The 27,688-nt window shown below is 45.4% G+C and overlaps 1 protein-coding gene across 1 annotated transcript in view; it reads right to left on the bottom strand.

The window, feature by feature from the left end:
- Nucleotides 1-4,134: 4,134 nt before the first annotated feature.
- Nucleotides 4,135-27,688, bottom strand: part of LOC115099529 (galactose-3-O-sulfotransferase 2-like) — a 41,743-nt gene continuing 18,189 nt past the window's right edge. Inside the window, exon 5 of the mRNA XM_029617220.1 lies at nucleotides 4,135-5,287. Within this exon, the coding sequence (XP_029473080.1) occupies nucleotides 4,487-5,287 (801 nt within the window). The 3' untranslated portion in view covers nucleotides 4,135-4,486. The remainder of the gene's footprint in view (nucleotides 5,288-27,688) is intronic.

Here is a 27,688-nt window from a genome sequence, read left to right as displayed (position 1 = left end):
AAGGGGTAAGGCCTCTGAGGGCCCTCCGACAGAGACCTAAGACAGAGATGGAGTCAGAGAACCCGCCTCTCCTTAGAAGAATCCATTTCATGATAACTTACTTTGACTGAGCTGGTCGTTATTTCCACCCTCCTGTGCTCATTCAAGTTGTCCTTTTTTAGAACAATGGTTTTTATTATATTATTCTGGGTTCCCATTAATTAGAAGCTCAGCCTTTTTTTTTTTTTTTTTTTGGAACAATTTAAGGGAGAGGTCCCTTAATTATGAAAGAATCTGTGGATCGCCAGCATCCAGACGAGGGATGGCCTTTAGTCATCCAAGGGAGAGGGGGGAGAAAGGAATTGGGATAGACCTCAACAGGGCCCATAAATATCTACTGGAGATTAGAGATGTGGCACCCCTACCAGTTTGGCCACCAGATATCACTGTCCCTGTCCTTAGAGCACACTTGGTAGTAAGCCATCCATCCCCCTTAGTCCCTCCCACCTGGAGAGTCTGGATTGGATGCCTGAATGCTTTTTAGCCCAGCCATTTTAGAATACCATGGGTTCAGTTTAAGGAAGCAGTCAAGGAGTAAAGATGAGGGTTTTTTTCCACATTCTGGTGAGGCGTCCCAGCCTCACCCAAAGGAGTTTCTTTTAGAAGTGACGCATCCCAGTGCACTCTCTGCCCGTGTGTTTTTTTGATAGTTTATACAGAACTGATTTTGGCTCTTTTTTGCTGCTCTCCAGATAGCCCCAACATTCTGTCTCCATGCGGAGACATTGCCACTACCCGCCTTGCCAGCCTCTCAGTGACCTGTGCCATAGGCATGGGCTTGCACCCATAAGCACACTATATACGTACCCAGGCAGGAGCAGCCAGCAGGTGCCCTAAGAGGACGTCACCACATGCAGCCCTTTTATGGACGCTCTTCCCACAGGTTCCCTGAGCACAGTGTCCCTCAAGAGTGTGTTGCTTCACTGCAGTTCTCTACTTTCTGACGTGCCTGATCCTCCTCCTTTGTCCTCTCTTCCTGTCCTTGCCTCCGACCTTGTGCTCTACTTGTGCCCTGGTCTTGTTTGTGCATTCTCTGTTAGTCCTTCTTGTAGTTTATCTCCGGCTTGATTCTCTGGTACTCAACCTCTGTTTGCTTCTGGATGCCCAGAACTGCCACCTACCTTGACCTTCTGCCTGCCTACTCGTTCTTCTGTCTGCTGCCTGCCTCAACCTCTTGCCTGCCCATTGGTTCTGCTGTTTGCCACCTGCCTTGACCCCTCACCTGTTTCCTGGCCTCTGCTGCACACTGCTGACTCCGATCCTTGACTGAACTATGTTCTTCGCCTCTTAACCACCCAAAGGACCCTCCTAAGTCCTGCCAACCATCAGAACCCAAGGGCTCAACCTGTAGGAAATATAGTTGGTAAAGGTGAAGCTCCTGATAGTTCCAATTCGGAGTTCGTCCACCTGTGGTAGTGTGCCTCACTACCGTCTAAGGGTCCACGTTTCCTAACAAATAGTTTACTGACTGGTAATAATAAATTAAAGTCATTATCCAGAAGTGTGAATGTACATCTGACTGATGGTACATTAATGGTTTTCCTTGGTGAGATAGAGTATATGATAGAAAGCCTCAGACTGCCTTAATGGACCGGCTCCAGCTATCTGGCCTGGTCCACCTTAAGACAGACAGGAAAGGGAACCTCAGGTGGGGGCATTTCCCTGAGGTAAGGGATACAAAGGTGAGGCCCTGAGAGAGTTAGAAAGGCCCCAGGAAGAAGAAGGAAGCTGTATTGTAATGCTGTGTTTGTTCTGGACATTTTCTTTGCTTGTCAGTCTGCTGAGGTAAGCAGCCATTTGCTTCTCTTCTGTTATATAATTTTGTAAATAAACTGATGAAAAGCAGACCATTCTCCAACTTGGTTTGTTCTGCGGCCTACCCCAGTCATACACCGCTCCACTTGATAGTAGGTGTCCTTTAACCAGACCTCAGGGAGTGGGAAAGGGGAATCCAAAGACCTCCCCATTCTTGTTCAGTCCAAAAAAATAATTCTAAAAGTTAAATTGGATATCTTCTCTGCCCTCACTGTCTCTCACAGCAGGATCCATCACCTAGGGTTTAGAATAGACTCACAGGTCTTTGGTCCTCTGTAGGACCCCCAAAGGGGTATAAGGTTTACAATATATCTCTCTGTAAAACAGGAGAAGACCCAGCATCCTGATGAGGAGATACATCTAACAATATTTTCACTGACTTCTGAAGAAGCAACGCGATGTTGCGAAACACTGGCCGCTGTCGGGTCAACAGAGAATAATTGTTTAATGGGTACAGAAGGACATGAGATTCAATTTAAAGTCTTTCTCCAAATATATGCAAGTACCTGCTGGTGTTTGATAAAATTCGATAGCCGCAAATGATTAAAAGACCAAATGGCTCTGCATATAACAGAACATGTTGTCAGGCTTGCTGATGCGGATTTTCTAAAATTTTCAAGATCTTCTAAATTTCAATTACAATAGCTTGGTGGGGAGCACGGTTAAATTATCTAGTGGCAGAGGGGCTATCTGGAGCCCATTTTTGGCGTGAGTAGGGGCCAACACTATTATTTTAACACCCAGACCTGGTCCGGTCTGAAACATTTTAGCCTCTCGCCCCATGAGAAGCACCTATAGTACAGCACACACATTGGAAATACTATTACATCATCTGGGCCATAAGCGCGAGCTTTCCCATCCTCAGGGATAAAGAGTAAGCGTGGGATAGATTGTTTAGCCGGAGCAGCCCCTGAAGAAAAAAATTAGTTGTGTGCCCTCAGGAGCAACTGCCTCCAAAAAAAAGGGTTACAGAGAGAAAAGTATATCCAGTATCCATCTGATACCACGAGGAGAAAGGGTTAGGCATAAGAAAGCAACTGGAGAGGTATGAACTTTGAGTTTTTATTTGAACACGTTAAAGTGGACTATAAAATTCTATTTACCATCTATATGGGAGGGAAGTTTACCACTGACCCTAATTCATGAGGATTTATTAATTTGACATTAATTTCACATTTAGTGATAAATTAAAGAGGTGACTTTTTTTTTTAACTAATGCCTTGATTGTAACATCTTTGGAAGAGGATAGAGCTGTAAAGATCATTTTATCATTTCACAGCATCTCAGTAAAAGTAACGCTGAAGACCAACTCAGCTTCTAGTGTGCTGCTTACTGTTTAGTGAAAGCACTCATCAGTGCTGTTATCACTGCTGTATACAGCATGCTTTAGACATGTTTTAGTCAGCTTCCCCCCCCCCCTCAGGGAACCCTGGATCTTATTGAGATAAAACCCACAAGGCAAAATGTACCATCTAAAACTGTGATTTGAAAGATGGCCTCTGGACTCACTGTATGGGAATAACTAGCCCAGGAGTTACAGGGACAAAACTGCATGCCTAAAGGTATACACACACGCTATTCCTTTCCCAACATAAACACGCTCCAGGTCTGCCTCTTTTAAGCCGTGTGGTATGAAAACTTCTGCACACTGTTAGCTGGATGATAATTTTTAGCCAGGCCAATTCACAAAGGTAAATCGCTGTTTACTCAGGTGAATAACTTTGAGCATACATACTAAGGTCATTTATGTTTAGAGTGCTCCTGGATTAACAGGCTATGACTAAAGCCCTACAGTGCAGACTAAACTGGGGTCAGAAGATGTGAAAGAGCCATTTAGCACAGGTGACTTCGAGGTACTCTCCATCTCAAAATAAGGCACCCCCACACTCATCACAGCAACCTCAAAAGCTGGTCCCCACCATCAAGTCTGGTAATCTACCAATCCAGCCCTACAACCCCCATACCTATCTCTCCGGAATGATTCCTTACCATGTTGAAGAGTCTGGATCTCACCAGCAGGATGGATATGAGAGTTGTCCTGCCAGCACTGCTATACTATGATGAATGAGACTGTCTAGCAGCACTTTGCTGCTATTTATTTATTTTTATATACCGACATTTGATTTCAATTGAGATATCACATTGGTTTACATTCAGGCACTGTAGGTATTTCTCTATCCCCAGAGGGCTTACAATCTAAGTTTGTATCTGAGGCCATGGAGGGTAAAGTGACTTGCCCAAGGTCACAAGGAGTGACAGCAGGACTTGAATCCTGGTCTCCTGGTTCATAGTCCACTGCTCTAACCTGTAGGCTATTCCTGCTCCTCCTCCTAAATGACGTTACTCATCAGAGTGCAGGGAGCTTTAACATTCCTCCTGCTGGTGAGATCCAGACTCTTCAAAATGGTAAGGAATCATTCTGGAGAGATAGGAATGGGGGTTTTAGGGACGGCCTCATCTTTACTGGGGCGGGGTCTGCCCTTCACTATAGATGTTTTCAATTGGATTCTGTCCTGGATGGGGGGTGTCCAGCTTTTGATGGGGGTTGCTTTGACTGGGAGCAGATACCTTAGTGTGGCTGATTTAGTCTCCTAAATTCAAAATTAAGGTTGCGAAGAGGTCAATTTCCAAATTATCTAGCAATTTTCCTTGCCTTTTGGGAGAACTGCTTGTTGTACAGTAAACATTTGTGCTTGTCTTCTGGGATGATTAATCTTAAACACTGCTGTCTTGTTACCTTATCCAGCCCTGGCATGAGGTTATAGCCAAGGATCCTGGCTTTTCCATACTGCAGTGGTATCAGTAACAAATCTTTGATTTGCTGTGGATCAGTCATGCCCTCTCCTTGGAGACATGTTCTAGCCAGCTCCTCCCGCCTCTTACGCAGTTTCTTCACTTCTTGCTGCATTCTTTCTCTTCCAATAGTTTGATCAATCCTTTCCCAGAAAGTCCTGTTGAAGTGAATATAGAGCTCCCAGTCCAGTTTGTTCCAGCTCTTGATCTTTTCTATGGTGGTGTTTGAAAGGGGAGTCCTCCTCTGCTTACTTCTGCTATTGAGGGGGAAATATACCACATCATCCAAGTTCCAGCACAGAGCCTCCTTCAGCAGAACCATGGACTCATCAAAGTACTCTGCAATCAGTATCAGGTCAAACATATTCCCGATTGCTTCAATGTTTAGTTGAGCATCTTTGGCTGAAGAATTGCCATTGTGGTTGAAACCAAAGTCAAAAGTCATGAGATTCTTAACAAAACCACTCTGTTCTTCTGAGGCATTATAAAATTGTAAAGGTTGGTCCAAAAACTTATCCAGGGTCCTGGCCTTTTGGAAGGCTGGAGCGTTGTTGTAGTAAGCAAATGAGGACTCCATGAGGTGAACTGGATTGCGTAGGATGGAGAAATAAAACGAGTCATTGGGCATAACTTTCTGGATCTGTGAAAAGGGAATAACACATTGCTGTCAAATTTCTATCTGCATTGCAACAAAACTTCCTGAAATACAAGAATGATACTTATTCTTTCACCATATACTTTATAACACCCCTCATGGCAAGGAGTGCCAAGGTGTATATACAACACATATCAGTACTCTGCTGTTATAATGGGCATATAACATGCCTCAGTGCTTGCTGCTATAAATGACAATAAAACAAATCCGAGGCCACTCATAGCCATACTTTGTTCCCTGCTCAGCCTTTGATTACGTATACTCCTCGTACACTAAATCACACTCGATTAAACCCTCATAGTCATACTTACCTGTAAACCCTCCTATCATCCACAACATTAGTTTATTCACACACAAATCCATTCCTATTTCTACTTTGATTTATATAACTATGCCTCGGTAAATGAGTGGTCAATGCTTCTTTGAGGACTTTTATTTACAGTGCACATGAAATCACAGCATATCTGCTTACTTTCAGTGGTAATCGCATTAACAATCACCATTCATATACAGGAGTCACCTTAGGTCAGTAATGGATACAGGAGCTGCTGTCTCCTAGCGATCTGGGCCTGCTGATCCTAGCTGGGCTCTGCCTCTTAACCTCCCCAGTTGGGTTCCACCCACAGGACTCTTCCTGCCCAGCAGGGTTTCATCCACAGAGCTCTCTCCCTCTGTGGGGATTTGAGGTGGACCAGAAATCTAGCCTGGCCCACACAGGTTAAGGAGTGGTGGTATGGCTACTCCTTCACAATACCATTCTAACCATGCTTGCCAAACCATACTATCTGCTTCCTTCACAAAATGTTCAAAATAGATCTTTTAGCACTAGCACAGATTTGACCCTGGCAGTGGCTGTCTCTCGTTTGGTCCCCGCCCCCTACATCTTCTGTCTCTATGCTTTACACATATTCCGAACCATACTATATCAGGCACCAAACCTGGCTCCCTCTCATCCATTCATTCTCCTTGTACCCACATTGATCCATATGCATAACCGTGCATGCCCACACCAGCTCATCCACACAGTGAAAACCTCCTAAGCTGACCCTTCCCATACTATTCCCAGCTCCATGGCTTGTATCAGGTGTGCTGCAGAGGTCTGTGCTATATGCAGTGCTATTTAATGTCTATCTCAGCCCACTTGGTAAGATTGTTGCCTCTTCTAGTATGCAATACAAAATGTATGCAGGTGACATATAACTATTTCTTGCTGTTGATCAGTCCCTATAAGTGACCTTGTCAAATTAGTAGATGAACTGGGTGCAGTTCAAGCAAGGATGCATAAGAATATGCTCGCCCTGAAGTAATCAGGGCGAGCGATTTGCATGGCTTACAGATGGGCAATCATTGTTTCCCTTTGAAGTTTAAAGTACGAAACCTTGGTCTTATTTTAGATTCTATCGTTAGTCCTCTTTTTATAGATTCTGCCTGGTTAGGCATCTTAAATATATCCTCCCTCCAGCCGATATTCAACTACTGGTTCAAGCACTTATTGTATATTGACACTGCTAATTATTATAATTCATTATATGTGAGTCTTCCAAAAAATCATTTGAAGGCACTTCAGACCATTTAAAACAGAACCACATGTTTAATCTCTGCTTGCAGTAGGTTTGACCATATCACTTCCCCAGTGGATAGGTCTACATTGGTTGCCACTTGAAATGCATGTTAAGTTTAAAATATTATTACTGTTAAGGCTTTTGTTCTTGAGAAATTCTGTTCAAGAGTATTGTATATCCTTAGATAGATTCTGCAATCAACTGAGAAACATCTGCTAGTTGTGCCCTCTTATGAAATAAGCAGGCTTTAACAGTGGCAAAGCTAAAGCGTTTGGCACCCTGGACAGATACTTCCTTTCACTCCATATATAATTTGAAAAGTTAAACACACAGAAAACTATATTATGTTTGCCAGTAGATTTTTAAATAGTACACTAAGTATAGTATTGTCATAAAAAACTGGAACTAAGAAAAATGCAGGACATTAATAATTCAGCGAACAGGTATTACTGCATTTTAGTTTATACAAGAGCCCTAGGAAATCCAGTCTGAACATTCAGTCTATTCCCAGGGCTCAAACAGTAACCACCCTACCCAGGAAAAAGCAGTACTACAAATATTACAACTGGCCCTGGAAGATCAATGCACCTTCTATTGAAAAGAGAACAAGCCAGACAACTGTAGAGCCCTACACAGAAAGGCACATCTGGCCCCCTCCACACAACACGCACAGCAGTGGCCACAGCACATTTTAATAATAAAAGCCAAAAATGTACTCTCTTTGAATTTATATTTATTAAGTTTGCTTAAACTGTGGCCCTTGGTTCCATTGCCCCATTCTGTTGCTCCATGGATGGAAAGGGGAAGAATTTGATGGAACGGAAGAGCAAGGAGAAGGCTATGATGGGGCAATGGAAGAGCTCTGCAGATTGGGTTTGGTGGAGGGAGGGGCAGAGAGAGAGATAGGAAGGATTTCATGCCTTACAAGTACATTGCAGAGACTTAAAACAGTTTCCTTACTTGCCCCCTTTCTGTTTAGTAGAATTCATTCACTTTTGTGAGGGTTGTGAGCTCTACTGTGTGCTGCCCTGCTCTTGGCCTCCTCCAATTGCCACCAGCAGCAGGGCCAAGCAAGGGTCTGTAGCACCCTAAGCAGACTAATGTAATTTACTACCCCCCACCCTGAGTTGAAAGTGCCCCTCTTACAGATGTTATTCTCCCTCTTATAGCGCTCTCTCTCTCACTATCTCTATCTCCTTCCTGGGGGCTGTGAGCCTGATCCCTCCCTCCTGCTTGCACACTCAGTGGCTTTGAGTCTGCTTCCTGCTGTGGCAGTGCACATGCGCTCCTACATCTAGTTTTTGTGCCTCACTCCTGGCATTGATTTTTTTAAAGACAAGTTGCATTATGGGCTCTGCAGCTGCGGCACACCTGGGGCCCTACTGCAGCAGATCGGTTGGGAAACACTGACTAGCAGAATCTCTCATCTTGGTCACACATACAGAACACAGAATGACCAACAAACAAGAAAATCAAGAAAAATAAAACATCAATCGTAATAGTAAAACCATACTAATAAAAGGAATAAATATTTCAAAACAGCTGATGACTAGAACATCCTATAATTAAAACATCATTTACATTTTTATAAATTTCCCAAACCCCCAAATATAATATTTCAAAACAGCAGATTAATTCTTTAATGTAACTAATAAGGTTTAAAAAATCTCCAATTATCCATATCTTGGATTTTTTGCTTTCCAGTCATCCTGAGATTATCGTGGCTTGGGAGAAGGTGTCCAGCTGTCAGCGAATTGTGGGCCCATGCTAATACCTTTTTCCGTGAGCGAGTGGGAACCACCGTCTTATCCGCAGGAACCACTTCAGACGCAGCCACGAGAACTTTGGCTGGTTCCAGGATGTATTGGGGGGTTTTGATGGTATCATCAGTCTCCGTGGCGCGGGAGAGAGCTTCCGCCCTGACATTCTTAGCTGCTGGTCTGTAGTGGAGAGAGAAATTGAACCGGCTGAAGAAGAGGGACCAGCGCGCCTGCCGGGGATTGAGACGCTGGGTGCGACACAGGTATTCCAGGTTTTTATGGTCCGTGTAGACGATTATTGGGTGCTGGGCCCCCTCCAGCAATTGACGCCACTCCTCGAAAGCTAATTTAATGGCTAGTAATTCTTTGTCCCCAATACCGTAATTTCTCTCTGCGGGAGAAAACTTATGTGAGAAATATGAGCATGGCAGGGATTTACCATTCTTAGAAAGCTGGCTAAGAACGGCTCCGACCGTCACGTCACAGGCGTCGACCTCCACAATGAATTGGCCCTGAGGATCCGGGTGTCGGAGGCAGGTGTCATGCAGGAATGCACTCTTGAGATCCTGGAAGGCTTGTATGGCGGTAGGCGGCCATTTCCTGGTGTCGGCGCCCTTCCTAGTAAGGGCCATCAGCGGGGCCATCAAGCTGGAATAGTGCGGGATAAATTGGCAGTAGAAATTGGCAAAACCCAGGAAGCATTGCAGTGCCTTAACTCCCACCGGTTGAGGCCAGTTCTTGATGGCGGCAACCTTCTCGGGTCCATATGGAAACCTGTGGAGGACACGATGTACCCTAGGAAGGGTAGTGATTCTTGTTCAAATTGGCATTTTTCCAATTTGGCATAAAGCCGATTTTCCCTCAGTTTCTGAAGTACTCGACGAACGTGTTGACGGTGCGACTCTGGGTCCCGAGAGTATATCAGCACATCATCTAGATAGACTATCACCTCATTCATGAGGTTCTGGAACACAGCTGGGGCATTACAGAGACCGAAAGGCATGACGAGATATTCGTAATGACCGTCTCTCATGTTAAATGTGGTCTTCCACTCGTCTCCAGGACGGATTCTTACCAGATTATAAGCCCCTCTGAGGTCCAGCTTTGTGAATACTTTGGCTCCTTGAAGGCGGTCCAGTAGATCGGGAATCAAAGGAAATGGGTAGCGATCACGTCGTGTAATGCGATTCAGGCCGCGGTAATCGATACAGGGTCGAAGAGACCCATCCTTCTTTCCCACGAAGAAGAACCCGGCTCCGGCCGGTGAATTCGACGGTCTGATGAACCTTCACTCCAGGTTTTCCTTGATATACGCGGACATGGCCTGGGTCTCTGGGAGGGACAGCGGGTATACTCATCCATGGGGTGGCGTGGTGCTCGGGAGCATATTGATGGCGCAGTCAAAGGGCCGATGTTCAGGGAGTAATTCGGCTTTCTCCTTGGAAAAAACGTCTCGGAAGGCGTGGTACTGTGGAGGTACTGCTAGAGGGGCCGCTAAGAGTGGAAGCGTGGGTTGAGGATGGGCAGGGAGACACTGACGGAAGCAGGTGGGGCCCCAGGACGTGATCTGGAGGGAGTCCCAATTTATCACAGGCGAGTGTTTCCGCAGCCAAGGCAGGCCTAGGATGACGGGATGTATGGATTTCTCTAGGATGAGGAATGAGATCTCCTCAGTATGGAGAAGAGCGACCTGGAGCATAAGAGGGCGAGTCCGAGTGGAGATTGTCCCTGGGAGTGGGGTCTTTGAATAGAGGACACTCGTATGGGTGGATCCTGAGGCTGTATCTCAAGTTGACGTTGCTGTACTAGGTCTCGGAGGATAAAATTCCCCCCGGCTCCGGAGTCAAGCAGGCCTCCGGGAGGCGCAAGGTTACCGGAACGGTACATGGGGAGTTAGATGTGGTATTGCCTAGAATCAACTCCCCACTAGACTCTAGGTTTGGGCGTTTCCCGGACGCTCGGTGCAACGGGCCAGGAAGTGCCCCTTACCGCCACAGTAGAGACACAGGCCCTGGGAGCGACGCCGTCTTCGCTCCTCTTGGGAAATAGCACCTTGACCCAACTGCATGGGTTCTTCACCCTGAGAGTTAGGAGGAGCGGGAGGAGGCTGCCTGACATGAGGAGGTGTGGTTCTGGGGCTCCGCTCCCGGAAACGGCGCTGAATGCGACGGTCCACTCGACCAGCCAGATCAATAAGCTTGCTGAGATCGACCGGAAGATCTTGGGCCGCCAATTCATCTCGGAGTCGTGGTGAGAGCCCTTTCAGGAATATACCATGCAAACTATCGGCTCTCCAACCCAATTCAGTGGCAAGGGTCTGAAATTCCACAGCATACTCCTCCAAGGGGCGGTTCCCCTGCCGTAACTGGAGTAGTTCAGACGCAGCCGTGGAAGCACGGGATGGCTCATCGAAGACTCTTCGGAAAGACTTGACAAACTGAACCAGATTGGCCAAATGAGGATCCTGGCGTTCTCAGAGGGACGAGGCCCAAGCCAAGGGCTTCCCATCCAAGAGGGAAATAATGTAAGAACATAAGAACATAAGAAAATGCCATACTGGGTCAGGCCAAGGGTCCATCAAGCCCAGCATCCTGTTTCCAACAGTGGCCAATCCAGGCCATAAGAACCTGGCAAGTACCCAAAAACTAAGTCTATTCCATGTAACCACTGCTAATGGCAGTGGTTATTCTCTAAGTGAACTTAATAGCAGGTAATGGACTTCTCCTCCAAGAACTTATCCAATCCTTTTTTAAACACAGCTATACTAACTGCACTAACCACATTCTCTGGCAACAAATTCCAGAGTTTAATTGTGCGTTGAGTAAAAAAGAACTTTCTCCGATTAGTTTTAAATGTGCCCCATGCTAACTTCATGGAGTGCCCCCTAGTCTTTCTACTATCCGAAAGAGTAAATAACCGATTCACATCTACCCATTCCAGACCTCTCATGATTTTAAACACCTCTATCATATCCCCCCTCAGTCATCTCTTCTCCTAGCTGAAAAGTCCTAACCTCTTTAGTCTTTCCTCATAGGGGAGTTGTTCCATTCCCCTTATCATTTTGGTAGCCCTTCTCTGTACCTTCTCTATCGCAATTATATCTTTTTTGAGATGCGGCAACCAGAATTGTACACAGTATTCAAGGTGCGGTCTCACCATGGAGCGATACAGAGGCATTATGACATTTTCCGTTTTATTCATCATTCCTTTTCTAATAATTCCCAACATTCTGTTTGCTTTTTTGACTGCCACAGCACACTGCACCGACGATTTCAATGTGTTATCCACTATGACACCTAGATCTCTTTCTTGGGTTGTAGCACCTAATATGGAACCCAACATTGTGTAATTATAGCATGGGTTATTTTTCCCTATATGCATCACCTTGCACTTATCCACATTAAATTTCATCTGCCATTTGGATGCCCAATTTTCCAGTCTCACAAGGTCTTCCTGCAATTTATCACAATCTGCTTGTGATTTAACTACTCTGAACAATTTTGTGTCATCTGCAAATTTGATTATCTCACTTGTCGTATTTCTTTCCAGATCATTTATAAATATATTGAACAATAAGGGTCCCAATACAGATCCCTGAGGCACTCCACTGTCCACTCCCTTCCACTGAGAAAATTGTCCATTTAATCCTACTTTCTGTTTCCTGTCTTTTAGCCAGTTTGCAATCCACGAAAGGACATCGCCACCTATCCCATGACTTTTTACTTTTCCTAGAAGCGTCTCATGAGGAACTTTGTCAAACGCCTTCTGAACATCCAAGTATACTATATCTACCGGTTCACCTTTATCCACATGTTTATTAACTCCTTCAAAAAAGTGAAGCAGATTTGTGAGGCAAGACTTGTCCTGGGTAAAGCCATGCTGACTTTGTTCCATTAAACCATGTCTTTCTATATGTTCTGTGATTTTGATGTTTAGAACACTTTCCACTATTTTTCCTGGCACTGAAGTCAGGCTAACCGGTCTGTAGTTTCCCGGATCGCCCCTGGAGCCCTTTTTAAATATTGGGGTTACATTTGCTATCCTTCAGTCTTCAGGTACAATGGATGATTTTAATGATAAGTTACAAATTTTTACTAATAGGTCTGAAATTTCATTTTTTAGTTCCTTCAGAACTCTGGGGTGTATACCATCCGGTCCAGGTGATTTACTACTCTTCAGTTTGTCAATCAGGTCTACCACATCTTCTAGGTTCACCGTGATTTGATTCAGTCCATCTGAATCATTACCCATGAAATCTTCTCCATTACGGGTACCTCCCCAACATCCTCTTCAGTAAACACCGAAGCAAAGAAATCATTTAATCTTTCCGCGATGGCCTTATCTTCTCGATCATCTAACGGTCCAACTGACTCCCTCACAGGCTTTCTGCTTCGGATATATTTAAAAACGTTTTTACTGTGAGTTTTTGCCTCTACAGCCAACTTCTTTTCAAATTCTCTCTTAGCCTGTCTTATCAATGTCTTACATTTAACTTGCCAATGTTTATGCTTTATCCTATTTTCTTCTGTTGGATCCGTCTTCTAATTTTTGAATGAAGATCTTTTGGCTAAAATAGCTTCATTCACCTCCCCTTTTAACCATGCCGGTAATCGTTTTGCCTTCTTTCCACCTTTCTTAATGTGTGGAATACATCTGGACTGTGCTTCTAGAATGGTATTTTTTAACAATGACCATGCCTCTTGGACATTTTTTACTTTTGTAGCTGCTCCTTTCAGTTTTTTTCTAACAATTTTTCTCATTTTATCAAAGTTTCCCTTTTGAAAGTTTAGCACGAGAGCCTTGGATTTGCACACTGTTCCTTTTCCAGTCATTAAATCAAATTTGATCATATTATCTTGACATGGTCGGTGGGAAACTGAGTGGGCAGCAGGTTGAAGCGAATATAGCACTGGTTGAGGAAACCTTGACACGACTTTGCGTCCCCGGAATACCGCGAAGGAGCAGGCATCTGTACAGGAACGGGCGGTCCGGAATCGGGCCCAGGTGTTGGAGCCGAAGGACTGGCGGCAGGTGCCCCCTCGACATGGTCCGCTAATCTTTGTACTGTCGTCATCAGGGTGTCGAGGCAATTCTGTTGCTGCTGTAACCTCTGGGCAATGCCTGGGATGGCTTTCAGACCTGTGAGATCCGCCGGGTCCATGGCCTTGCAACCTGTTGCGGGAAGTGGACCCTTGAGCCGGTTGGGACAGAGGATGGTATGCTATGGAGGACCACAGTAAGCGTCCCAGCCGGGAGGCGGCTCGGAAGAAACTCAGGGGAGGCCTCGTCACCGGGAGTCTGAGGCCCGTCGGACTGGGGAGTCCTATGCGACCAGAAACCCTAGGCAATGGCTGAAGAGACGGATGACAGTTGGATCCAGGTGGTAGAAGAGACTTCACCCTGGAAGCTGGTACCCCCCCCGGGAGGAGCCCGTAGGAGCCCGGCCGCTGGGACTTAGGCGAATCTTCTGGGCCAAGGAGCACCGGGTACCAGAGGTGTGGAGGAAGACAAAGGCAGGATCCAGGGACGAAGCCGGGTCGGAACCAGAGGTCAGAAGACAAGCCAAGCCAGGGACAGAAGCTGGAGACGAGATTGTGGAACAAAGCCGAGTCGAAAGCCAGAGGTCAGAAGACAAGCCAAGCCAGGGACTGAAGCTGGAGACGAGGTTGTGGAACAAAGCCGGGTCGAAAGCCAGAGGTCAGAAGACAAGCCAAGCCAGGGACTGAAGCTGGAGACGAGATTGTGGAACAAAGCCGAGTCGAAAGCCAGAGGTCAGAAGACAAGCCAAGCCAGGGACTGAAGCTGGAGACGAGGTTGTGGAACAAAGCCGGGTCGAAAGCCAGAGGTCAGAAGACAATCAGAAGTATGCAGCAACTAGCAGTCAGGAAACCTGAAGAACCTTGTTGCAAGGCAAGGGAAGGCTCCAGCTAGCCCTGCAGCGTCTGACGTCATCCGTCAGCTAGCCCTGCAGCGTCTGACGTCATCCCGCGCTGGCCCCTTTAAATCTGGATCCCTAGCGCGAGTGCGCGCCTACGGGGCGGAGCCAGCCGCGGGAGGACACCGGCGTCTCCTCCGGAGCGGAAGCGCCGTGTCTGAGGCCTTTGCAGGACAGACGGAGTTGGAAGCGGCCAAGATGGGGGGTGAGTGGTGGTCCCGGGGCCGACCCGGGATCACAACACTGCATCAACTAACTTATTATTCAGAATAATTACTTTCTGCTCTGAGTTGATATTTGTTCCATCTAAAACCATAAAAGTGGTTTTATCTAAATTTAAAATCAATTTCATTTGGGAAAGTAGCTGACCAATTATTTTTAAATACATTTCAACATGCCTAAAAGTATCTTCTAAACTGTGTTAAATTGGAAACAAAATCTGAATATCATCAGCATAAATGAAATAAGTTAAACTAAGACCAGTTAGCAGGTGACACAGGGGGGCGCAAATAAATATTAAAAAGGGTGGCCGAGAAGGCAGAAAACCTGTGGCACTCCAGTGGCTAAATTTATCTTATCTGAAGTACGATCTTTAATTTTCATTGTGAATGTTCTGTTATCCAGAAACGATGTAAACCATTTCAGGGTGCTATTGGTCAGCCCTATAGCCTGGAATCTCATAAGGAGAATGTTGTGGTCTACTGTATCAAATGTGGCTGAAAGATCCAACATTACAAGCAGATATCTTTGGCCTCTATCAAATCCTCTCAGGATAAGGAAAGTAACAGTGTCTCAGTGCTATATAATCTTTGAAAACTGTGTGGCGACGAATGAATATAAAACCTCATTTGTTTCTAGGTGGTCACTTGTCTGTTAACTACTTTTTCGATTATTTTGGCCAAAAAGGGTAAATTTGATATCGGTCTATAATTTTTTAAGTTAGTCGAGTCTAGATCCTTTTGTTTCAAGATGGGCTTTACTATAGCATTTTTTAATATTGCAGGAATGTTGCCTTCATATAGGGATTGATTCACTAAAGCTACTAAAAAGGGGCTGGTAATTTCTACACATTGCTTTAATCAGATCTAACAGATGATTAGCTGGATTTAACTTCTTGATCAAACTTTCTATTTCTGTCTTAGATGTGCTCTCAAATTCTGACCACGCTGGCATATCTCTCTTGGACATATTAATTGTTTGTGGTCTAAAGTCCCTATTAAGCTTTCTTCTTTGTTCTTGAAAAATAGAGCAACTTCATTACAGCGAGATTCTGACTCTTCCAGAGATCACTAGTTAGTTTAGTTACAATCTCAAATAAAACTTTGGGATTGTGTAAACCGTGATAAGCTTGAACAAGTAACACAACATGCTATACAGCGAACTGGTTATAAAGAGAACATTAATTCAATGTAAGCATGAACATAAGAACATGAATACTTGGAATAGGTGGCAGGGAACATTTTTACAGTGATTATGTTGTAGCAGTTAAGTTAAAAGTGGGTAACAAGGCATAATAGTAACAAATGTCATAGGAAATCGGACTTAAGCCAGGGGAAGGGAGGTCAGGTGTAATGAGATATACCTGGAAGAGATTATGGAAGAAGTGAGTGAATGGTAGCAGGTGATATGGTTTAGGTAAGATGTGTAATGGGAGAGTGAACGGGGGAAGGGGGGAACTAGCTGGAACATACTGTGTAGGATGATAGTATATTAAAGGAGTGAAAGGGTGGTAACAAGGGGATTGTGAGGGGGGATTAGGTGAAAGCCTGTTTAAAGAGCCAGGTCTTGAGGTTCTGTTTGAATCTTTTTGACAAGATTCTAAGCGCAGGTTTGGGGGCATTCTGTTCCAGAGGGTGGGTCCGGCTAGGGAGAGGGCATGTGTTTTGGTGGATTTAAGTTTGGACAGCTTTGGAGAGGGAGTGTGCATAGTGGCAAGGTGCTGCGCCCTGGTGGGTCTGTTATGGGGGCGGAGTTGGAGGTGATCTTTGAACCATGTCATGTCTTGGTTGTAGGTGGTTTTGTGGATGAGGGTGAGTGTTTCGTAAATGATCCTGGAGTTGATTGGCAGCCAGTGTAGATGCTTGAGGACGGGGGTGATGTGATCTCCTCGGTGGGCATTGGTGAGTATGTGCGCTGCTGAATTTTGGAACATCTGTAAGGGCTGTAGGGCATTTTTGGGGAGGCCTAGGAGGATGGCATTACAATAGTCAAGCTTGGCAAGAATGGTAGCTTGCAGGACTGTGCGGAAATCGTTAATGTGGAGTAAGGGTTTCAGTTTTTTGAATGTGTGGAGCTTGAAGAAATCCTCTTTCAATGTTGAGTTAATGAATTTCTTCAAGTTAAGGTGGTTGTCAAGAACGACACCAAGGCTTCGCACTTGTTGGGTGAATGTGGGGGTGGGTGGAGGGTGGAATAGTGGTTGCTGTGAGGGGGTGAGATGAAGAGGAGCTCCGTTTTGGAGGTATTGAGTGCTAAATAATTGTTGGCAAGTAGGGAGCTGATGGCTGCTAGAGCGGTTTCCCAAGTTTTTAGGGCCATGGGTACGGTGTCGGTTACAGAAATCAGGATCTGAACATCGTCGGCATATATGAAGTGTGGGAGGCCGAGTTTTGATAGCAGTTGGCAGAGGGGTAAAAGGTATATATTGACCATGGTGGAGGATAGGGCGGAGCCTTGGGGGACTCCTTGTTGCAGGTTGACAGGTTTTGATTGGCAGGGCCCGCTTTTTACTTGGTATTGCCTGTTGGAAAGGTATGATTTGAACCAGGAGAGGGCGGTGTCAGTTATACCTATTTCTTTTAATTGTTTGAAAATCTCTGAATTTTGGCATCATAATAATTCTTTTTTGTGCTGTTAATCAATTTTCTATAATAAGCTAGTTGAATGTGATAGTTGGTTAAAGCTAATGCTGAGTGAGTTTTTTGCCATTCTCTTTCTTTTTTCCTTAACACAGTTTTAACTAGTCTTAATTCGCTATTGTACCAGGGGTTCTGTTTTTTTTGTCTCTTTCACAAATTTTGTTTTAAGAGGATTTATTTTCTCTATTTCCTGTGTTATTTTATACCAATCTCCGGTTGCCTTTTCACTAGAGGTAATATTTGTATTTGGAAAATGCTCGGACAATTCTTTCTGGAGCTGCTCTATATTATACGGTTTTCTATACTGAAAGGAAAGTTTTTTGTTTGGTTCATTTATAACGTGATTAATAAAAGTTAAATTTGATTGTAGTAAGAAGTGATCTGACCACGGGACTGGGTTGATGCTTGTTCTAATCGTTTTAGTTACTTTTGAATTTACAAAAATCAGGTCAAGTGTGTGTCCACCTTTGTGGGTGGTATTCAGAGTTAATAAATCAAATCCTAGTGCTTGAAGAGCTTCCACAAAAGTGTTACAGGACAATGATCGTGGTGAGACATTCATATGAAGATTGAAATCTCCTAATAGGATAGCGGGTTTGTCGGGATTAATAATTGAAGCCAGACATCCAATGATTGGGGAAATATTACATTCTAACAACCCTGGAGGGCAGTATACTAGGCAGATTTGTAAGTTTTTAGATTCAAATAATGCAATTTCATGTTTCTCTGGAGATTCTAATGCGATACTATTTAGATTTAAGCTTTTTTTACTTATCAGCATTAGGCCTCCGCCTTTCCTAAATGGTCTGGGGATAGAGTCTACCTTATATTTCTCATTCGCAATCTGATTTAATACCACAGGGTCTGTTTTTTTGAGCCATATCTCAGTTATAGCTATAAAATCAGGCATATAATCCTTTAACATATCATCAATAATTATCGTTTTCTTTGTAATCTCTTGAATATTTATCAATATAAAAGATAACACTAAACAATTACTCATAAAATTCAGACTTTTTGTATCAATCTTAATTAAGTTTGGATTGGGTTCTTTTTTTATCCTTGCTGACTGTTTTAAAGGAGGTTGAATCTTATCCAGGTTGTAGTTTAACATATATTTTCCTCGGTTAGTCAAGACTGGGATCTTATTTGTAGAAAATGATTGACCTGTAGTAACTGTTGATGATGATGACACCATTATTCAAATCTTCGGTTTTGGGGCTGCACGAAGGGGCTCACAAAGGGGCAAACCCCTTTGTTGCACTCCTTTGGCGTACAACGCCGGCGCGCGGCGCCTCCAGTTCCCTGCGCAGCTCTTGTAACCCCCTCGACGCCCTTAGATGTCATCACGGGGATGGAGATGGAGTCAGACTCGGGGGGGGGGGGGGGGGAATGGAGTGGTGCATAGGGAAGGGGAACCGGAATGGCAGAAGTGCAGAGCAGCTGGTAAATCCACAGAATGAATGCCTCGATGTAACATGAAGGCCCGAAGGGGGTGGGGGGGATTGGACTTGGTGGGGGGGGGGGGAAGGGGGGCTGCCACCACGTACATAATTTAAACTTTTTTATTTTGGGGGAGTTGAGGCTGCCTCATCTGGCAGCCCTGGGTTGAAACAGGGGTCAGCACTGACCCCCCACTCAACCTTTTTGTTTGGGGCCAGTGGCCCTTTAAGAATGATGGCAGTCCTATGAGATTAGAGCTGCCATCGTGTTAAAGGGTTGCTCACCACGTTCTTTTGTGTTGCGGTGTTTGGCTGCGACAGAAAGTACACTCCATATAGCCACGATAATTGCAGTGACCCCCCCCCCCCCTCCATCCTCCGCAATAGTGGGACCCCTCCTGCGAAAATATATCATGGTTTGATGATTCTAGGCCTAAGTCCTTTGATTAAGCATCTAGATTTTTTGTTTATTTTCTATTTGGATTTATTACCTACCTTTTTCAATACAAAATTGTTAGAGTTCCCAGCTGCAGGCAGCTGCAGCTGGCTCCCCCTACCTTCTCTCCCAGCACTGGGACTGCTGCCAGTACCTCCGTGGCAGCAGGGAGATGTCCCCGACGCAGGCTCCTGGTCCCCTTCTTCCTAGCAGCTTTGGCTGCTGAACCCCTGCCGTGCTCCGCGGTAGGAGAGATGACACTCGGCCTCCTCTTCGCAGCATCGGGCTGCATGCCAGCACTTCCTGCAGCCCACATCGGGCTGTCTCCTTTCTAGGCGTGCGGCCATGCCTCCTGCACACCTTTAAAGGGCCAACATCACTTAAACTCCTTTCAGCTGTCTGGATGACATCACGGGTCAGGGACTATTTATAGGAGTTTCCTCTTCCTATTCCTCGATTTGGCAACGAGTCTGCTTCACTTCTTGTGAGATCTTCGGCGCTCTGGTGGTATCGAGACCTGTTCCTGCCTTCCGAATCCTGTTCCTGCCTTCCGAGTTCCTGTCCTACTCCTGTTTCCATCCTCCAGCTTCTTGGACGGATCTCCTGGCTTCTGACCTTGGATTGACTTTTGACGACTCTTTGGCTTCTGACCTCGGACTGGGGATTGGCGATTCTCTGGCTTCTGATCTCAGACTGAAGCTCGGTTATTCCTTCGTCTTCTCAAGGGCCTACCAGTCCAGCCGGGCCCATGCACCCAAAGGCTCAACCCGTGGGGAACGGAGTTGGTATTGGTGAAGCTCCAGCTGGCCCTTGCTTCAGTTCAGCCTCACCTCCCGACGATGGGGACCTGTGGGGGTTCACTCCCTCAGGTAGTGCCAACTCCCCCTCGGGCAAGGGGTCCACATTCTCCTCCACCAACACTACAGATTGCCAAGTCCATGGACCCGACAGAGGCTTTGGCTCTTCAAGCCATTCTGGGCATAGCACAAAGGATCCTGGAGCAACAGAAGGCCCTAGATTCCCTCGCCTCAGCAGTAGAAAGCCTGAATCGATGTTTGGACTCTGCTGGACCTATGAATCCCACTTCACCACCAGTGCCTATTGCCGCACCATCGACATCCAGTGTACGTCCGGTGATTCCTCTACCTGCTCCTCTCCGCTTCGCTGAAAACCCCCGGTCCTGTAGGGGCTTTATTAATCAGTGCAACATGCACTTCTGCTTACAATCAACCCTCTTCCCAGACGACGTTACGAAGACAATCTGCATCTTGTCTCTCCTCGATGGAAAGGCCCTAGCTTGGGAGTCTCCCTTGTGGGAGCGCGGTGATCCTGTTCTACGTAACCTGAGTGAGTTCTTGGCTCTCTTCTGTATCGTCTTTGACAATCCCACTCAACAGGCGGCCTCCAGATCGACTCTTTTACACCTGTGCCAAGGTTCCCGGACTCTAGCCAAATAGTTAATTGAGTTCCGAACATTGTCCTCGGAACTTAACTGGGATACTGCATGCCTGAGGACCATCTTCCTGGAAGGACTCAACCCTAGAATTAAGGACGAACTCGCAGGCAGCTGGTATTTCCTCATTGGACTAAGAGGCTTACCTTGTGGTGAGCTCTCTATTTCTTCTAATTTATTTGAATCTTGCCGCTAACACCGTTAGTGGGAGGAGCAGGGAAGCGCCCACAAAACCAGCACCCTTGCGGTGTGGCGCTGCTGCCAGTGTGTCGCCAAAGCCATGCATGCCTAACGGGCACACAGTTTTGCCCGGCTTAGCCTGGATTAGAGTGGTTAGAGTAATATTTGTCAAGAACCAGCTGCCACGAGAGTTTTGGAGGAGAGTAAAAGAAATTTGTGCTGTCGAGTATGGAAAAGAGTTCTCTCCAGGGATATATAAATACCTTAGTAAGTGATTCTTAATAGTGATTTTTCCTTTTTGTTTTTTTGCTCTTTGTGATGCCACACACAAAGAGGAAAGCTAGACTGAAATAATTTTCCTCTATTCCAAATATTAATTTGAATCAGCCATGGATAGAGGACTGTTTTACAAGGACTCCGCCGATTACGCCAGGAAGCGAGGTCACAGGAGGATTTAGCCAGGAGCAGGAGCTGATCCTCCAGACAAATGAAACATCATTACGCCCTGGCATGCCAGTGACACCAGAGCCTCCATCTGGAAGTAGAGAGATAGAGCTTCTACTTGAAGACTCCAAATTAAGAACTGTTTCCACACCACTTGGTGACCAGAGAGGAGCAGATGGGATATCCTGCTCCTCAGTGAACCCTGAAGGGCAGGGTTCCAGGGAACAAAATGGTGTGTTTTCATCGTACTAGGATGAACCTCGGAAAGCTCCAATGGAGAAAGGAATTGAAGACCAAGAAGTAAGAACTTTGAATGATTTACCATTTATTGTTCCAAAGAAATTCACCCTAGAGGAGATTGGGACTATGATAATTTCAATGCAAAAATCTATAAATAATTTAGTGATTACGGTACAGGATGCTTTGAATAATAATGTGATCTTGCAGACTAAGGTAGAAAAAATAGACAAAAGAGTGAATTCATTAGAAGGTAAAATTGATGAAATTGAAAAAGTGTAGGCTAATTTAATTAAATCAGAAAAAATATACATGGACAAGGTAGAAATGATAGAAAATCAAATTAGAAAAGCTAAATTTTCCTAGGATACATTTGGTTTCTAATAAGAACATAGATCCAATGGATCTATTTAAAAGTTATTTAATTAACATATTAAAGTACTCTGAGACCACAGTACCTGCAATTTCTAGAATTTATTATTTACCCCAACCCCAGGGATCAGAATATAATCAAAATCAAAGACAAGGTAATCATTCAGATATCAATTTGAATCTTACTGAATTATTGGAAAAATCGTTTGAAATGAATATTGAGACACGGGCCACTCTTTTATAGTGCAATTCTCATTTTTATCAGAGAGGGATTCAGTTCTCAGATTATTTTATATCCATCAAAACATATATTAGGATATTTCCTGATATTGCTCGAAACACACAAGTTAGAAGGAAGAAGTTTATGCTTATGAGAGGAGAGGTATTACAAAGAGGGGCTAAGTTCATGTTAAGATTCCCGTGTCGTTTAATTACGTATCAAGATTCAAAATACGTGTTTAATCAACTAGAACAACTGCATTCTTACCTTGATTCCTACTCTTAGATACTCCAGTGTGCTGATAAAAGCTATTTTTATGATGGAGTCAGACAACACATTATAGAATGTGATTTATATCTTATTTCAATAATATCTGCTTCTTTAGTTACTACTTCATTTATCTCAAATTTTTCCTATGAATGTAATCTTTAGATAAAAACAGATTGTTGATATAAATTGTTACATATATTATTTGAAAGATAGAATATTTCTTATGACATCTGTATATTGTATCTTTAAGATATATAAAATTTAATAAAATTAAAATGAAAAAAAAAAAGGACGAACTTGCAGCCAGTGACTTACCAGAGTCCTTGGACTCCCTCACTGACTTGACCGGGCATATCGACAGATGCCTTCAAGAATGTTCCCGGGAGGTTCAGTTCTCTAGGAAAACTTCCAGTGCCTTCAGACGCTCTCTGCGTTCGCCGTCCCCGAAGGTCCAACCAAGTCCTCCAGGTGCGCGAGTCTTCTCCAAATTGGACCTTAGGGGAGCCTACAATTTAATTTGTATCAAGGAGGGTGATGAATGGAAGATGGCCTTTAATACCAGGGATGGGCAATATGAGTACCTAGTTATGCCCTTTGGCCTTTGTAATGCCCCAGCTGTCTTCCAAAACCTAATGAATGAAGTCTTCCGAGACTACTTATATCAATGTGTCATCATCTACCTTGACGATATCCTAGTCTTCTCCAAGTCTCTCTCTGCTCACCGCCAAGACATCTCTCAGGTGCTACACTGTCTTAGGGAAAATAGACTCTATGCCAAACTTGAAAAATGCGTCTTTGAAAAAGAAGCTCTCCTATTTTTGGGGTATATCGTCTCCAGTCAAGGGTTCCGCATGGATCCACAGAAACTGAAAGCCATTCAAGACTGACCTCAACCTTCCGGACTAAAACTCCTACAGCGATTTTTGGGTTTCGCTATTACCGTTCCTTCATCTCCAACTATGCCTCTATTGTGGCGCCACTGACTGCCCTGACCCTTAAAGGCACTGACCCCAACCACTGGCTGCCTGATGCGATATCTGCCTTTCTTCACCTCAAGGAAGTATTTCTCCTCGAGCCCTGCCTTTGTCACCCTGACCCACGACGCCCGTTTATTGTTGAAGTGGATGCCTCCACCGAAGGAGTTGGAGCCATTCTCAGCCAATACTCTGCCAATCATATACTACATCCCTGCACCTTTTTCTCCTACCAATTCTCTGCAGCAGAATGTAATTATGCCATTGGCAACAAGGAGCTCCTTGCCATCAAAATCGCCCTCGAAGAATGGCACCCTTGATTAGAGGGAGGGCAACACCAGATTATGGTCTATACTGATCATAAAAATTTAGAATATCTGCATCGGGCGCAACTTCTCAATCCATGACAGGTCTGTTGGGCCCCATTTTTTGCTAGATTCGACTTCATTTTACGATATCGTCCAGCAGTCAAGAATTTGAAAGCGGACACGCTCTCTCGAGCCTTCAACACCATGGATATGCCAGAACCTCCCAGTTTCGTCATTGACCCATCCCGGGTACTGGCTGCCACTACACTCGTTCCACCAGGTAAAACTTTCGTGCTGCCACGCCTCCGAAATCAGGTCTTGACCTGGGCTCACGACTCCCGCAGCTCGGGACATCCTGGAAAACATCGGACTCTGGTCACCCTCCACTAGTATTACTGGTGGCCTGGGATGCCTAAGAATGCTCGATCCCACGTTGAATCTTGCCAGATGTGTGCCCGTCACAAGAATCCCCTAGGGTTGCTTTGGGGTCTGCTCCAACCTCTGCCTGTCCCCAACGAACCTGGAACACACATCTCAATGGACTTTATTGTTGATTTACACCCTTCCAAAGGCAACACCACTATCTGGGTCATTGTCGATCAGTTCTCTAAAATGGCCCATTTTGTGCCATTACCGAGGTTACCTTCTGCACCTCAGCTAGCCCAGCTATTCGTACATCATGTCTTCAGACTGCATGGTCTACCCAAAGCCATCCTATCTGACTGGGGACCCCAGTTCACCGCCAAATTTTGGAAATCACTCTGTCAAAAGTTTGACGTCACCCTGGAATACATTTCAGCATATCATCCACAAACCAATGGTCTGGTAAAGAGAACTAATCGGACCCTCAAACAATTTCTATGCACCTACATTAATAGCAAACAGGACGACTGGACAGACCTGCTCCCTTGGGCCAAATTTGCCCTCAGTTCTCATCCTTCCGCCGCTACCAGCTCTTCATCCTTCCAAGTGGTCTATGGCAAGCACCCTCTTCCACCTCGTCCACTTCTGCCAGTTCCTATGACTGTCCCTTCACCGGCAGCTCTGCTCTCTGTTGATGAATTACATCGCTTTTGGACCTTCACCCAGCAAGCTTTGCTCAAAGCTAACCAGGCAGCCCAAAAAGTTTTAAACCATCATCGGAGACCAAGCCAACCTCTTAGACCTGGTCAGAAGTTATGGCTAAATACGCGGTTTATCCACTTGAAGCTACCATCTATGCAACTTGCTCCTCGTTTCATCGGTCAATTTCTGATACTCCGCTGTGTAGGCGCGGTAGCCTATCAACTTCAACTTCCTCCATCCCTCAATATCCACAACACCTTCCATGTGTCCCTTTTAAAACCATTGGTGTTGACATGGCCATCCAGAATGCCACTTGTACCACAGCCTCTCTCCACTGAGGGCAACTCCACCTATCAGGTCCGAGAGGTACTTGACATCAGGAAACAAGAAAAAGTGGGAATACCTACTAGCCTGGGAAAGGTTTGGCCCTGAAGAAAATACTTGGGAGCCTCTTGCCAATATCTTGGATAGGAACCTCCTCGTCCAATTCCATGTGGACCACCCTTCCAAACCCAAACTTCGAGGGAGGTGCCCTAAAAAGGGGCGTACTGAGTTCCCAGCCATGGGCGGCTGCAGCTGGCCCCTCCTACCTTCTCTCCCGGCACCGAGATTGCTCCGGCACCTCTGCGGCAGCAGGGAGATGTCCCCGATGCAGGCTCCTGGCCCCCTCCTTCCTAGCAACTTTGGCTGCTGAATACCTGCTGCGCTCCGCGGTGGGAGAGACGACACTCAGGCCGCACACCAGCACTTCCTGCAGCCCACATCGGGCTGTCTCCTTCCTAGGCATGCGGCTGTGCCTCTTGCACACATTTAAAGGGCCAACATCACTTAAACTCCTTTCAGCTGCCTGGATGACGTCACGGGTCAAGGACCATTTATAGGAGCTTTCTCTTCCTATTCCTCAACTTGGCAACGAGTCTGCTTCACTTCTTGTGAGGTCTTCGGTGCTCTAGTGGTATCGAGCCCTGTTCCTGCCTTCCAAGTTCCTGTCCTGCTCCTGTTTCCATCCTCCAGCTTCTTGGTCGGATCTCCTGGCTTCTGACCTTGGATTAGCTTTTGATGACTCTTTGGCTTCCAACCTCGGACTGGTGATTGGTGATTCTCTGGCTTCTGACCTTGGACTGAATCTCGGTGATTCCTTCATCTTCTCAAGGGTCCACCTAAGTCCAGCCGGCCCCATGCACCCAAAGACTCAACCCGCGGGGAACGGGTGTTGCGTCCGTCAGTCTTCGGCTTTGCCCCGCTTGTTGCACCCCTATCTTGGCTCCTCCCGCTTACCTGGGCAAGATGGCTACCACAGCATCGTCAAGCCGACCTCTCTGGTGTCCCCGGAATGGCTGTGGTGCAGCCATTCCGGGGACAAAGATCCCCGTACCGAGATCGTTGGGTTACTTTGTATTCTGTAAATACCGTCTGAACCTGCAGCAATCCCAGTTCATTCATTTCTGTGGAATTTACAAATGAGAATGTTGGAGAGCATGGACTCCAGTACCCAAGTAGCCAGAAAATTGGATCTGAAATACAGAGTACAAAAGGCTCCAGGGATTGGAATAGTTCAGCTACCACACCAGTCAGTGGTGGGAGAATAAGCACTAAAACGAGCTAAAAAGATTACAATCTTCTCTAAAGCTTCTCTAGGTAAGGACCCTGGATTATCAGACAGTTTGGGGAAAAAAGTATTTCAGAGCTCCATGCTTAATGCCCATATCATGGCCCACCAATTCTATATGATAGAATAATTACACAATTGTATCAACAAACTGAAACCTCTGGTAGAGTCACTGGACAGGGAATGTGAATGGCATCTTCTCCCTGATTAGTCAACTACCTAGCTAAAGCTAAACTCTTCAGTCAACTAAGAGGCTCACAATGCAGCACGCTTGTGAGAACTCCTGTACATGCTCAGTAAAGTATAAGAGAGATAGGTCCATTTGTTGCCATTGGATGATGTCATCCATGTGTCATGGCTAATTCATCCTGCTGTCTATGGAGGACTCCGATTATGTTAAGCAGACTTCCTTAATTCCACAGCAAATGTCTACAAGCTTTGAATACTTACATGCTGATATTATAAGAAACTGCCTGGCATCACCACGATTGCCTTCAAACATGCTGCTATGAGCTAAAGTTTCACTATGGTCCTTTTATTATGAGTTAGTCACTAAGATTCTGCTATGTTGCTGATAGAATTTATAAGGTATTTGTTGATTTATTTAAAGTTAGTCTTTGAGGTAGACCGTTATACTGTCCAGTTGTAATGTGATTTTTGCTGCTATTTTATTATACACTTTTTATTGTGAAACTATGAATGGCCTCTTTTTGTATGTTGCTATTCTAATATTCTGGAAACCATCTTGGGTGAATTTTTGTAGTGTTGAAGGAGGAGAATGTGGACCCCTTGCCCGAGGGGGAGTTGGCACTACCTGACGGAGCGAACCCCCAACAGGTCCCCACCGTCGGGAGGCAGGGCTGAACTGAAGCAAGGGCCAGCTGGAACTTCACCAATACCAACCCCGTTGTTGTTATTTTGTGTGTTTTTGTGGATCCTTGGGTGCTGTGGAGATGACCACGCCCATGGGGAGGAGCCCCGTGAGTAGCCACAGCACTAGGCTAGACTCTGATGCACAAAACACCGGAATTTGAACTCTTTTATTATACATCTTGAAGTGGCCACCAGGTGGCAGTGGTGAGTTGTAGTCTCAGGGATCTCGGCAGAGGGAGCTCTTCTCTCCTAGCTGACGTCAGGAGGTTCTGCAGCAGATTACCCAGCGAGGAGTTACTGTAAATGAGACAGATGAGAGATTAGAGTACTCACTCGGTGTTAGCTGTTATGGATGCGATTCCACCAGATAGTTGTAGAAGGTACAGGC

Source organism: Rhinatrema bivittatum, chromosome 9 (genome assembly GCF_901001135.1).
Source record: "Rhinatrema bivittatum chromosome 9, aRhiBiv1.1, whole genome shotgun sequence".
NCBI classification, from domain to species: Eukaryota; Metazoa; Chordata; class Amphibia; order Gymnophiona; family Rhinatrematidae; genus Rhinatrema; species Rhinatrema bivittatum.
This window is presented reverse-complemented; position numbering and strand designations above follow the sequence as displayed.